Here is a 14,731-nt window from a genome sequence, read left to right as displayed (position 1 = left end):
CCCAGCACACCTGACTGGCAAAACAGACACCCTTGTGCAACACATTAATTATAATCCTGTGATAAAATCTCCAGTAAGGGAATTCAGCTGGGAAATTTACAGCAGCAATACAGCAGCACTGATTCCTTCCTGTTTCAAGGAAGGGTACTAGTATTTGCTATCACATTAGGGTTTAATAACATACGTGTAATATATGCCTTTTCCTTCAAAGCATTATTACTTGTGTTATTATCAATATAGTCCTTGTTCAAGCCAGTTATAACTTCCACCTTCTAAAAGTTGTGTCAATGAGTTATGTACAGCAACTTTTTATTTTCAGGAACTATTTCAGGTAATTGCTCTGACTAAAGCTGGTTTTAATACTAAAAGAAACTCTTTGAACAAGAGGTAATCTTGTTCCAGGGAAGAAGTTAAACAAAAGAAAAATCACTGAAGCTTAGAAGAGTCCTGTAATAGTTAAAATTTAATCTTGTTAGCTCAGCAAGTATACTGCAATTATGGCTATAAGCTCCAATATATAACCTCCACTTTTGTTATCAATTAATGACTACTAATTAAGCTGGATACTGAGACCAAGAGTAAAGGATAGATGCATGCACAAGATTTTTCTTCCACTACTCTGTATTTATCGATACATTTGCTTCTTGCATCTTCCTAAAGCTTATTGTTTCGGATTCTGGGCCAGAAAGGAACACAAAATTCTGTCTGAATATTACCTAAAGCTCTGCAGTTACCAGGAAACTGTCATTTTAAGCCTTCTGCAGCTCAAACTTGTTCACACACCATGTTTATGAAGTGTCAGACGCTATAGTTACAGTACTGGGCACGAGAGATACCTCCATTCCTGATGTTGAGCCAACATTGTTTCTTCCCCAACTTCCAACCTTTTTCTAACTTAGGTTTTTCCTGAAATTCTCAGTCTCCTTGCCCAGCCACAACCCTACTACCCCTTCCACAGAGATCTCCCTTTCTACAGGTCTTCTCCAGTGCAACTTTCATACAACCTTCATGTCCCCACACAGTCCCTTTCCACCCCCCCATCTCCCCCTCATTCCTGACCTATTGGCTCAGTGAGTCTCAACATTTTCAAATTTGGCTTCGTATCTGCTGCTGTGTCACCTCCTATCAGTCCCATCTCCAGTCCTGATCACCCCGTCTGCTTCCCAAACACAAAACCTCGCCTCCCAGCAAGCTGTGACCATCTGCAAGGGGACTTTGAGAGCACACAGGACTGATGCTTCCAGTCCTCAACCGTGTATCCGAACCCAGGATGACATGCAATAACCCAGACTCAACACGTTGACTGTGGAGAACATTTTTGAGGGAACTAAGCCACACAGTTTCTACCAAGAACCGCTGAAGTGAGTTTTCGATGGCTTCTCGCTTGGTTTGTCATAGCAAAGAGGAACATACCGACTCCTAAAGATGAGCACCACAACTGGTGTCAGGAACCCAATACCAAAGGTGCTTAAAAGCAAAGGTCGTTAGAGTGCACAGGGCTGAACACCTACACGGTGCGTGTGGAGACACTGCCGCGAGTACCTAGGCAGCTACTGTGAGCAGCTTAGGCTGAAGTGGCTGGTTCCACAAAGTCACAAATAACTAAGTAAGGAACTGAATGAGAAACGCTCAGTAACCTCACTGAAGAAATGATATAAACCTGAACTAAACCACCAGAAAAGCTGCATCAGGCTGTGAAGATGCATTTCACTATTCTCCTTCCAGGCAGAAGGAAAGGAGCACTTTTTGATAAACTGTTGAAAATGCTCTTATTCAAGTCATGACAAAAGATTAATAAGCTAGAGGAAGTAAGAAAAGGAACTAGAAGTGGAAGAACGGAAGAGAGATTAATAGAGAAACTCTGCTGCTATCAGGCATTTAAAGCACTCGGGAAGATACGTGTACACAGGTGCCACATTTACGGCCAGTGGCCAACTGTGGCCAACAGCTCGCTGGAGCTACACTTTCACAAGCCACATTCTGAAGCGGTCATGCGAATTACCGCCATATCACTTCCAGGGGAACATTGCTTTTTGAAAGCCAGTATCAATTTCATGCAAGGGTCTATAAAAAGAACAGGGAAAGAGTTTTAATACATGGCAAGGTCGAATTTGATTAAAGAAATTCTGCTAAAGAAACAGGAGAAGTGATTGAATGTATCATTCTGCACTGACATTTAAAGGATGGGTAATCACTACTTCAAAAAGTAGCATATAAAATACTGGGTATATTCAAGAACACAAGTTAACAAAAAACACTGCAAAGCACAACGCTTAATCACACACTGTGCTATTACAAATGCTGTATGTTCAGGAGCAGTTCATTGGCTCTAAATTCTGAATTAGTAAATTCATTTATTTTCCTGCAGGCAATGAATACGAGATCTTAACGCAGCATGCAAAAATGTGACATCAAGGACATTTCAGCTCTAAAACATGGATGCCCCAGTCTATGCCATCAAAGTGCTAACAGACCACCCATGTTCGTGGAAGTTTCAAGGGATAGCCCATGAATGGGTAAATGCTTGACAGCAAAGCAGCTGACAGTTTCAAAGTCAAGGTGTCTTCAAACATAGTTGTTAACAGTAGTAGAGTCCTATTCTTCTTAGGATACATGAGAACTGGGGTAGAGCATTTACTGCTCTAACAGCAGTAAATGGTGCTAGCTACTTGTGTTAAGAGCTATTAGAAAAAAATAATTTGCAAACAAGTTCTACAGCAATATTAACAGACTGATGAAAAGGCATTAGAGCAATTACTTTCAGCATGACAGCATTGTCTTCTATCAAATCTAGATAAAAAAGCAGAATAACATAAGACCCTTAAGCATTCAAGAACATATTGACCAAAAGCATAAAATATTCCAGTCTTTCCTACTACACGAAATATTTTTAAGTCACATGAAGCGCACCTCAGCCAAGTTCAAATAAAATGTATACTATGCAACAACCTACATAGAACAATTCAGAAGAACCTTTAAAGAAGACAACTGCTCTAAGGTTTGTTTTAACAGTCTTCTGTTGACAAACAGGACAAAACTGAACCTCCCCAACAACTGATGGCAAAGTTTTAATGACTACAACATACCAAAACTGCAGAAATTGAGGTCTACGATTTCATGATTCCTGCTGTGTTTTCTCAATGAAGTTATTCATCATACAATACTTAGCCAAAAGGTATAAAAATGCTGTTTATGGACTGCTCAGAATTTTATTTAGCTCTTCTCTCGTTATTAGCTGCCAGTGAAAATGCTGTCACCCTCCCTCAATGTTTTAGTGAAGACCGTATCAGAAGAAAGAAAAAGTAACAGAAGCAGGTTAAAAAGTAATTAACGTAAAAAGTTTTTCTTGACAAATAATGCAGCCACTAAACACATCAAGCATTTGAATACCTTGCATATATTAAAAGGTAATAGTTTTAAAAACCCTAAAAATACTACTTGCAATAACCATGTTTATGTGCCTCACACTTTCAGGACAGCCTCCGACTTCAAACGGAGGTTGGGGGGGTGTGTTTAAGTGAGGAATACCAGGAAGCAAAAGGGAAGACTGAGCATATTTGATGGTAGCTGACTCTGCGAGCATGGTGAAGGTAGGATTTGAGGTACAAATGAAAATCACTTTACAGTAGATTTGCTCAACGATTTCTGCTTCCTCACCCTTCCACCCAAAATATGCTACATTAACATACTCTAGTTAACACTCTGTAAAGCTAATGAATCCAAGCTTCAACGAAACTGGCAAGCATCTGCTGATGCAGTCTGCTTCATACATACTAGAAGCTTATAGCAGGCTGCCTAGCAGGATGCCTTTTGTTCTGAAGAAGCATCGAAGTATTTTCCTGATCTTAAGATTTGGTAAATTCACAAAAGCTTTTAATACAATAGTTCTGTGTTAGCAATTCATTTAAAAAAAACCCTCTTAATATTCATCACTTAAGAGTCTAGTTTTAACCAACTACATTATTTCCCTTAATGCATTATTCAGAGGTTTACTGGCCAGGAGACAGGTTGGGACCGCTGTGATCCATCAAGTGGTCCATTTTGTAAAGATGGCAGTTTAGATAACGTCAAGAAGGGTTTTCAAAATGAGATACTACAACTGCTTCATTATGACTGAAGCAATTGGTTTCATTTCAGGCAAAAATAAGACAATTCTCTCACTTGTTTAAATTAATGTTCCCTATAAAACCCAACATTTGTCCAAAAAACAATTATATGGACAACAGAAAACTTATCTGGAAGCACTACACAGCATTCAATACTTAAACAAGCACATTTTAGACAAGCCATGAGAGCTTCATGGCTCCAGTCCTCCTAAGTCTTGATGGACAGCTTAAACAGCATTTTTAGGAAATGTACACTGACCAACCATGAATTCATGCAGCTGCAAAAGCCATCCAGACGCGTATTTATCACAGTGAGTCTGCTGTGCAGCTGTTCCGAGACTCATGGCAATGCCGTAAACTGTTATCTATCGCTACCGACTCTCTGTCATTAGTTTAGAAATCACACCTTCATCGCTCAGCACGACTAGCCTGCTGGCATCCATGCTGGAGACCCCATTACGCTTTGCAGAGCCGTTACGAAAGCCCGCACGCTCCGATCATGGATTTTTTTTTTTTCCTTTTTATTCTTTTCCTCGGGCAAGTTCTTCCTCCTCCTTGTCAGAGCTCTCTGGCAGCGTCCGCACCACTCAAAGGCCAACCACCCTGTGAAGGAGGCACCCGACAGCAAAGCCACCCGCGGCGGCGAAGGAAGCGTTACCTCCGTTAATGGGGACGGGAGCCACCAGCAGGCCCTTGACCTCCACCTTGGGGGAATCCTGCCCGTAGCGGCCGCGGTCGATCCTCAGCAGCGTGGGGCCGCCCCGCTCGGGGCTCAGCACCGTCACGTTGATGAGGGCGGTGTAGTACGCCTGGCTGGTGGTGTCGGCGCCGGCCGGCCGGAGCCAGCAGTGCCAGAGCAGCAGCAGCAGCAGCAGCGGCAGGACGGAGGAGCCGCCGTTCCGGTGCTGGCGAGCGCACCGCCAGCTCATCTTCGACTCAGGGCGAGCCGACGGCCGTCACCGGTTGCCTGCGCTGCTCCCGCCGCGGCAGCGCCGAGCCCCGGGCGCCCGGGGGTATTTTATCCCATCTGACAGTCCAGGAGCGGAGAAAGACCGAAGGCAGGCGCAGGGGGGAGGAGAGCACGGGCTCATGCCATGGGAGGAGCCAGGGGAGCCATGGCAGGTCCCAGCCGAGTCCGATCCGCCGCCCGCGGCCCCGGGGGAGGCTGCTCGGGGCGAGCCCCGCTCCGCCGGCCCCTCAGGGCGCCGCGCTCATGCCGCCCGCCCGCCGCCGCGGGGGAGCCCCGGCCACCCACCTCCGCCCGTGCCGAGCGAGGGGAGGGGAGGAGGCGGGGGCGGTGCCGCGGCCCCCTGCCCGCGGAGGAGGCCGCCGGGAGGAGCCGCCGCCGCCGCCGCCTCAGTCGCGCTCACACACGGCCGCGGGGCTCGCTTCGGGCTCGCCGCACAGCCTCGCCTCGCCGCCGCCTTAGTGCGGCGGGTGGCGCATCCCGCTGCCCAGGGCGGCGGCCGCAGCCTGTGACCGCCGCTCCATGCTCGGCTCGTCCCAGGGGCGGCGGGGCCCCCGCGCCTTCCCGCAGCCGCGCCGCGCTCAGCCGCCGGCTCCGCGCCCGGCACCTCTACTGCAGCCCGGCGCTCCTCGCACTGCGCAGGCGCGCCCCGCCCCGCTCAGCGCCACGAGGGCGAGAGGCGAGGCTATTGAAGAGCCACGCTCCGTGGGGCGGGGTTAGAGAAGGGGCGGTGTTTTATCTGATGACGTCATGATGGGCGTGGCCGCGTGGAGCACGGTGGTCATGGCGGTGGTGGCGGGAGGCGCTTCACCGGCGTCTGTAACGAACGCTTGGCTCTGGCCACCCGCAGTTCTTCAAGGAGTTGGATGCAGGGACACATACGGCCTCCCGTGGCTGGTCAGCATCTTTAATTTGCAGACGAGGAGCGCTGGCCATCAAAAACTACGAGAGATATTTTAAAAGCGTGAAATGGGGGGAAAAAGTGCCATGTGTGTGAAAAAGAAGGGGTGTGTGTTCAGTCCAGCTAACGCTGAAAGGGCTGTTGGGGTAGGAACATCGTAGCCTCTGTGTAAGGATTTGGTCACTCCTACCTAATTTGGAGTGTCACGACATACTATAGTGGGAAATCTTACAAACGCTCAAATGTTGTTAATGAATAGTAATCCCACGAAATACTGTAAAACAGGACTTGAATTGCTCTCTCTAACTAACATCATAGTTCTAAAGATGTCAGTCTCTTCAGAGATGTAAGAAGTAATGGCCACCTTGGATTTTGAAAGGCAAACTATCTGAAAATTATAGCAAAGCAAACAAGTATTGCAGGGCTGTGGGCTAGGATATTTTCTAAATTTCTGAACAAATAGCTGTGCTGCTGTTCTTTGGAGATATGATCTCCTTGGTGACTTCCCCAGCTGCTTAAGAAGGCCCTCCAATAAGCCTGGTCTTAAACCTAAGCATCCTATTAAACTCTTCTCATTTGGAAGGTTTTGTAGTTTGTCCATTTGTGATGCACCTGGTCACATATACATGTGCCATCATCAAAACATACATCAAAGCACCATCTGTTTATTTTGTTGGAGTGCATGTGGAGGGTCTAATCCTGCTCTTGGAGAGACCCATGCCATTCCCAAGGAAAGCTTGGCTTGCAAATCTGTGTCTCGGAGCAGAATGAACCTTATGGGCTCTGCTAAAAGCATGTACTGTGTGACTCTCTAAAATCCTCTGAGAAGCCATTTATAAAATGCGCTATAGAAGTGTCCATACAACCCAGGAAATGTTTCTGAAGCAGCAGCTGAATGTTCTGCCTCCACTTTTTTTTTTTAAACTCTGCTGTTTGGTAAATGCTGGGTGAGGAACCACGTGCCATTAATGGCTTCTCAACATTTCACCCAACCTTTCACCCCAGATGGAGAGGAGCAGCCGAGTGCTCATGGCCCCAGGAGAGAAGACTCAGGAGAGGAGCAGCCAAGTGCTGCTCTAGGGTGCACAAAAATGGGGTATTTCATGAGCAGAGCTGCTTCAGTCTCTTCATTCCCCAGGCAGGCAGCTTCCTGAATGGGGAGAGGAGAGTTAAAAGGTTCTTTTGGCCGCTTTCAGTGGTGGTGGAGCTGGATGAAAGGATGGTGGTAGAGAGGCTGGAGCTGAGGGGAACGTCCCCAGGTCTCCTCACACTGATATGCTGCACAGGGCAGCTGTGCCTCTGCTGGCTGCCGCTCCTCAGGACACCGTTTTTTTGGCAGACAAATGGCACCAAGGTCTTTGCAGGTCACCACAGGGGTGAAGAGGGAGCCATGCCTCCGGTTTCACCCTGGCTCCTGGTGTGGGGTTTTTTTGTTTTTTGAATAGTCATAAATCCATTTATGTTCCACCTCCACCGCTCCCCGGGCCCAGAACACGTCCTTCAGCCCGGATCCCGCCCGTGACTCACACCCGCCCTTGGCTTTCCTCTCAAGTTTTACCCTGCCAAACGCCAGCCGCGAGCGCCGCCGCCATCTTCCCGCCCGGCCTCTGGCCAGGGGTCAGCCGCCGCCGCCGGGGTGAGGGCGCCACCTGCGGGGCGCCGCCGCGCCTCCCTCCGCCGCTGAGGGGACGGGGGTGGCCCGCGGGCCTCCGCCGCCCTTGTCCCTCCCGGCGCCCGTCAGCGCTGTGCGAGAGGGGCCGGGGGGTCCCAGACCCCGGGGGCCGAGGCGGCGAGGAAGGGTCGCGGATCTGGGGGAGATGGCGGGCAGGTGAAGGGCTTAACCGAAGCATATCCGGCTTCAGCAGGAGAAAAGACTGAGTTTCATCCTGAATGGAAATGCCACAAAGGCCAGCTGTTTCCTAGAGGATGCGGGGAAATGCAGAGGGACACAAAAATAAAAATAATAAAACCCAAATGTGCTAACTGCTTGGGCCAGAGTCAGGCCGCGTGGGGAGCTGGGAGCAGAGCGCTGCAGCACCCGCGGGCAGCGGGGGCCTCCAGGAACCAGAGAGCAGCGCCAGTTATGACTTTATTAATTTTCACATTCAGATATTACAACAAAACTCTTAATGACAAAGGATAACAAGTACTATAGGAGGAGAGGAAAGAAAGCAGTGTTGTAACTGGTTTGATATATAACCGTGAACTTCCAGCGACAAGACTCAACGTGAGTTATAAACACTCACATACGCTCACTGGTAGGAGAACTTCGCACATGCAAACACCCACACACTCACCCACGAAACACCCACTCGCACTCACAGACCACACTTTTGTACTCACGCACAACCCATGTTGTAACCTACTTGCTTCGAAGGCAGCCCACTGAAACATTGAATGCTGCTGTAGCAACAACAGGTACCAGGTTAAAATATTGCAATATAAATGAAGTGTTACTTGATACACAGGTTTTTCTTCAGAGACGCACGTGTATTTGCAAGTAGGAGACCCCAATGCTTTGTTTTCATGAGGGAAGAATGTCCTCTCAACACCAACACTTTGTAAGGAAAAATGAGACTCTGCATAGGACCGGGAACAGTCATTTTAAAGGAGGATGACGATAAATAGCTTAGCTTCAATGTTGAGTTCCAGTAAAAAGCCCAAACAAAATACAACAGAGAGTGCATTGTGAACGGAGGAGGCACAATTATCGAACCCTGGGTTTTTAAAGTTGAAATACTCCCTTGTCGCTGTGGAAAGACAGACAACACTGTTGGCTCACATCTTAAAACCAAAACAGATCAGCTTCATTTCATGCTCATGCTTATCTGGAGACACTTAAAAAAAAAAAAAAAAGCCAGAAATAACGCAAGAGTGTGGGGAAGTGTATCAGGTCCGTAAACTCCAATTTTAGTATACTTTTAAGAGAGTGAAAGTACAATTGTTTCAACAGCTCCACAATATCCCACGCTACAATTGTTCTTCATCAGCAGGAGTGTCTGAAGAGGAGCCTGCGTTTGCTCCTATCACGGCTGCATTGTTCATGCAATGCTGTTGATGCAGATACAATAGGACCTGATTCCACCCCCCACCTCAAGATAGTGCAAAAGAGAAAAAAATAAACTTCTGTTGGGCCAAATTATTTGAATGTTGAAAAATCAGATGTCACACCAGTGCTTTCCCCAGAGTGAAGCAGGAGAACATAAACAATGGCTCTGATGCAGTAACCCTTCTCCACAAGGATGCTCATGAGCAATTTACAGCTGAACCTAGCGACAAAGTGCAGCTGACTTGGCTGGTTGGGAGTGCTGACAGCCAGCCAGGGTGCTCAGATGCTTCTGTCCCCTTTCTGCTAAGGAATCCTGCCAGTGCCCGGCAAGAGTCATGCTTTGCTAGTATGTTTCTATCCCTCACATATGGACACGGACTTGCAGCTACTTTGGAATTCTGTTTTTCAACTATTATTTAATTTATAGGCCTCTTTCTTGGGCCCTCTTTCACATGCGGCTGTGTTTCCAGGCAGAAAACTGTTTGTGAAACACTGGAAACAAGAGAACTTGGGTCCTACGGATGCCCATCACCAAGCAAGCAGCCTGAATCTAGCTCAGCAGTCTGTCACCTTCCACCCATGTGAATGCCAGTGGAGACCTCCAGCAGCACTGGGCACATGTAGCCTTCCTTCTGTCAAGGGAACCACCAGTTCAAGAACCAGGGCAAGATGAGGAGAATTTGGTCTGGCCTACACTCTGTTGGCTGTCCTACCTCCTTGGCCTGGCTCTCCAGCATCTCCTGCCAGAGGGTTCTTACTGAGTCATAACAATTACTTAAAGATGCTTAAATTCCTGGCAACTTCAGGGGACACCAGTAGAAGGCAGGGAATTCATTGTCACATGCAATTTCCAATTCTGTGTCCTGAGCCAGTTTGGCTCAAGCTGGTCTGGTTTTCTGCCTCTTTTTACTGTGGAAATCACAGCCACGTCATCCTGCTGACACAAAAAGGGAGGGGAACATTGGGCGCTCTGCACAGGCTTAGAGTATCTGTTTTCCCATGTGCTAAATAAATCTCCCCATTACACTTGTGCGGAGAACTATAATTAAGACTTGGGAAAGTCATCTGTAAGGACTCAGGCTCACGTCAGGAAACGCATAAAACCCTCTGCTGGAAAAGAAATACAGTGTGGGAAAGCAGTACGCCTGACAAGAAACACAATTTTAAAAAGTCCAAACCAAACCCTTGGTTCTGTGCACAGAGGTGTGGCCCACAAGCAGAAACTCTCCAGTGCTGAGATGCCCTGGTGCAAGGAGCTCTGCCAGCCACGGGCATGTGGGAGAAGAGAAGATGACAAGCTGTTCAGACGAGCCTCTTCACGCAGACTCCTCTGACAGTGATGTAACCGTGCTCTGTGGCTGAGCTCTTGGATTGTGAGCAGGATGGAAAGAAGTAGGTGGGAAGTGGTGAGGCAGCAGCACAGAAATCTGTACACAGGGGCTGCAGAGGTTCCCCAGAGCTCTGAATTCACATGATATCTTTCAGAAACAGAAGGCTCAAGTGGTGAGATGTTTCCTCAGCAAATAAATGTTTCTTAATCCCCCAGAGATAGGTACGCTGTGCTGGTGGCTTTGCAACAGAAACTGGAGGGGAGATGATTGGGCAAAGTGCCTCCTCAGAGCCAGGGAACTAGGGTGGCATGAAGGGTCACGGTGCAGAACTGTTCATCCAGGAGAACGGGGGCTTGAGCACCAGCCAAGCGCTGCCCTCCATGTGCTCGGTGATGCCAACACACAAGGGGACGCTGCACCTCATTGCTGGAGCTCTGTTCCTTCCATTGTGTCTAACACCCTTGCAGCAACTTGAAAATAAACATTTCCCTCCCTACCACTTTGATCCTTTTCCTCCCAGCAAACAACCCATTTTCACTCTATGTTTAGAAACCAGCTGAAATTAACACAGCTTTGCTTTAATTTCTCACTCGAGCAACAAATGATCTCAGCACTACTCTGGGAGAAGGGGAAGGCGAGAGCAGCAGACCTGTGAGTAACCTGCTCCCAGCACAGATCATCTGAAACCCTGTTTTGCACTGGGCCTGCAAAAAGAGTTGCTATTTATCTCACTGGGAGGACTCTAGCCATCAGCTGATGACCTACTCAGCACTAGCTGTGTTGAGATGGCTAAAATAATCCTGGTAATAAAAGCAGATTGACAGGTTTCCCCCCCCCCGAGCAGAGATGAGAGGGGTGTGGGCTTGCAGAGGAGATGGAGAGGCTGGCACCTACCCAGAATGAACAGTGTGCATGAACATTTACAAAGATCCCTAGAGATCTCTCCATACACCTCTTTAAAATGTCCTGCTCTTGCTGCTAATACCACTAGGGATTTCTTCCCTTTGATTCTGCTCTGCAGCTCAGCAGCTGACATCATGAGGAGAGGAGGAGGAAGCAATCCAAGGAAAAATATTCAGGCTGCACACCCGGAAGAAAGTTGAGACTAAGACAGATCTATTTATATCTGACCTGAAATGGGCTTTCTGAATGGCAAGCTGATCTGAGTGGAGGCTGCATGCTAGGCAGAAGGTGCTGTAGTGCCGAACACAGGCACCCACTTCCTGGCAGAATGTATCTGTCTGAGCCACAGGAAGAAAAGGAACGTGAGGAATCAGTGAGGCGCTCTCTCCAGTCCCAGCACAGGGAAGCTGCAGCTGGAGGTGCTGTGGTTCCAAGGACTTCCATGTTCCCCGTCCGTTCAGGGTAGGTTCCCTGCTGAGGTTGGGCATAGGTTGAAGGAGAAGCTCTGAGTGACCCTGATGACACGCCTGGAGGGTGAGAGGCGATGCCTCAGCTGGCGCCTCCAGGGCCTGATGCCATTAGTACTGCTCGGAGAAGAAGGAAGCGTGGAGAGCGGGGGGACTGGACCCCTCTCCAGGCGGGGTGCAGCTGCCGTCCTCAGAGTGTTCTGACAGCTCCCCGTATTCACTGTTGTAAAAAGTCTGGCCTCCGACTTGGGACCCGTACGATGGCTGACATCTGCCCCGCAGGTCTGACTGTTCCCCTGGCAGCTCCGCAGTTCGTCTGGGCCCTTTACTGCTGTGAGGGAAAGAGACACAGATCAATCTGAGCACTCCTGGAAAATCTCTGTCCTGCCTAGAGAGATTGCAGCTTCAGGAAACATCATCTGCCAATGCACGGGGCAGAGGCATGGTCAGGAATGGACCTACACCTCCATTTCAAAGCACAACACCAGGCCTTGCTCTAAACCTAAGCACAGCCCGTATGTTTTGTGAAAAATCTGACTTGGCAACTGAGTTATTTCAGCTCTTCTAGATACCTTTGGGAAGCCCAGGGAAGGGTTGGGACCCCAACGAGCAGGGAGAGAAAAGTGACATTGCCTCAGTTGCTGCTAGACCTGGCAGGAGTAACAGAATCTGGTACAAACCAACAGCCAGGATGGGGGAAAGGAAATGAAAGAAGATGATGAAGAAGATGTGGGAGGAAATCAGCAACCTCATCTCAGCACCTGCCAGTATCAGGCGACTAGCAAGAAGTCACAAGAGCGAGGGCAGGGACACGTTCAAGGAGAGGTTTAAGGGCAGTATTTTCCAGGAGACAGGATGCCAGGTAGCCCATGGTGTAGGGGACAATGGGAACGTGCCTTAGGGAAAAGAGGACAAGGACAAGAAGCAGGAGACAGTCTGATACAACAGCAGAGAGGCCACAAGGCTATGGCTAAGGGAGAAGACAATGACCAGTCTGATCTGATTTTGGAAGGCAGAGGAGGTGAGGAAGAGGCTTGGGATTGGCCTTGCCTATACATGAGCTGACATGGTTTGCTCAACACAGTGTCATGGAGACAAGGTCCCAGCCTGCTCTGGCACCAAGCAGAGATGAGCTGGACGGGTTCTCACCCAGTTTCCAAGCCTGGGGCAAGGACATAACCATCTATAACATCGTCAGCCCTGAGAGCGCCAGCTCAACCCGCCAGGCTCAGTACCAGCATGTGGGAAGTCCTAAGGCCTGTACCATCCCTGCAATGCCGCTTCAGGGCCCTGTACCACAGGGTCAGGGCTGGGGGAGGGAGGTGGCAGCCGCATAGTTTCCATCCATCCCAGCTGCCACCGCTTGAACAAGCCCTGACACATTTCGCCAGAAAATGTCAATAAGCATTAAGAGTCCTATTAACACCGTCACTGTGTCTCATTATCTTAACGGACAAATTTTCATACCCCGTGGAACATGTTTTGATCAGTTGAATGGGCACAGTTTATATTTTTAAACCCTAGGAAGCAGCAGGCAGGTCTGTTCTTCATGCACTTTGCCTCTTGTTAATGTGTGCATGGACTTCTTTGGCACAGGACCCACAGCTCTGCTGCTGCTGAGAGCCCCAGGAGACATACCCTATGGGGAGACACCGAGAGCTGCCGCCTGGTCTCACTGCATTTGGCAGCAGGGAGGTCTGCGTGGCTAGACTTAAGGAATACCTGAATCCACCTTCTTTTCTGTGTCGGTTTTCTATCCTCTCAAATTCCTCAGATGCCAGAACCATCCCACTGTCTGTTTGATTGTCCTGGAAGGAAGCAACAGGAGTTATCAGTAACATCCCTGTCAGCTGATCAGAGTGGGAAGGGAGAAGGAATCATTCAGGAGATGAGATCATGTGTTTCTGTGTTGGGAAAAAAGGAGTAGGGGCACTTTACCAGCATGCTCCTTGGTCTTGCTGGAAGAGTTTCTTAGGCACCTTCTTAAAAGCAGTATGTTCAAAGGCAGGATTTGTGTGTGCAGTTCAGTGCCACTTACGGGGAGAAAAAAAAAAAGAGTGCTGCCTGCCTGGAAGATGTATTACCCTCAACTCTGTGAGAGGTGAGCTCTTCCTCTGACACTAAGGGGATGACTTAAGTTTTGCTGCTATAGAAGATATAAGTACCAGCCCAGTTTAGAGAGGCCAGGAGGGCTCCTGCTGCACACAACTGTGTGGGTCAAGATTAGGGAGGTGCAGACAAGGACTCTGGGTTTACCTAGTCCTGGATGGATTTCAGTATGCTTAACCAGACCCTGTTTACATATTTGAGAAGGGTGAAGAGCAGGCTTTTCTCTGAGATCCTTTATAGTCCTTGCTTGTAGATCTAACCTCCCTATTTCACATTCGGGCAGTACAAGCTGTGCTGTAGAGAAACCCCAATGTGCCAAGTGGAGAAATGAATGTGCATAGGACTGGACGGACTGAACAGGAATGACACAGACAGACTGACATTAGATAGGAGTGATCTTCCTTCCATGATCTTAACAGCAAAGCTGTCAGGAAACAGCTGAACATTTCTTTGCCCCCTGCTCAACCCCACTCAGATGCTACTCACCGGGTGTGCCTTGTACATTGTATGTGTCATGGGAAACTCTTCAAATGTCTTTATCCTGGATGGACACCTGATCTGATTTCCTCCCGTCAAACAACCAGGGAACGAGACGCAGTTGTAGTATCTGCTGACAGAAGCATACTGTATTCAGTAAAACTAACAGAGTCAATGTCCTCAATAAACAGGACATGGACCCAACCTCCTCTCTATGCAACCGAAGTATGCAGGGAGGCAGATGACCCAAATGGTGGATTTTGGGAGGGGAATAGAGTCACCTTAGGCCTCTTAACCCCATACTTCTGCAGTGGGGAGCACCCAGACTTCCTGATTCAATGAGGCCCTGATTACCCCTCCACTCTGGATAAGCAGAGTAATGTCATATAGATCCTAGGCCTCACAGTATCACAGCTCCCCA

At 48.6% G+C, this 14,731-nt stretch overlaps 2 protein-coding genes across 3 annotated transcripts in view; both read right to left on the bottom strand.

Annotated features, from left to right (window-relative positions):
• Positions 1 to 5,085, bottom strand: part of RNF130 (ring finger protein 130) — a gene marked incomplete at its 3' end in the record, with an annotated part of 48,189 nt that extends 43,104 nt beyond the window's left edge. For both annotated transcript variants that reach the window (XM_082006314.1, XM_082006315.1), the window contains exon 1: positions 4,765 to 5,085. In XM_082006314.1, the coding sequence (XP_081862440.1) occupies positions 4,765 to 5,035 (271 nt within the window). In that variant the 5' untranslated portion in view covers positions 5,036 to 5,085. The remainder of the gene's footprint in view (positions 1 to 4,764) is intronic.
• A 6,750-nt stretch (positions 5,086 to 11,835) lies between these two features.
• The window catches only part of FLT4 (fms related receptor tyrosine kinase 4), a gene marked incomplete at both ends in the record, with an annotated part of 56,098 nt that continues 53,202 nt past the window's right edge, over positions 11,836 to 14,731 (bottom strand). Inside the window, 3 exons of the mRNA XM_082006189.1 lie at positions 11,836 to 12,055; positions 13,447 to 13,532; positions 14,320 to 14,440. Of these exons, the coding sequence (XP_081862315.1) occupies positions 11,836 to 12,055; positions 13,447 to 13,532; positions 14,320 to 14,440 (427 nt within the window). The remainder of the gene's footprint in view (positions 12,056 to 13,446; positions 13,533 to 14,319; positions 14,441 to 14,731) is intronic.

Source organism: Phaethon aethereus, assembly GCF_964289735.1.
Source record: "Phaethon aethereus genome assembly, chromosome: 14".
Taxonomy (NCBI): Eukaryota; Metazoa; Chordata; class Aves; order Phaethontiformes; family Phaethontidae; genus Phaethon; species Phaethon aethereus.
This window is presented reverse-complemented; position numbering and strand designations above follow the sequence as displayed.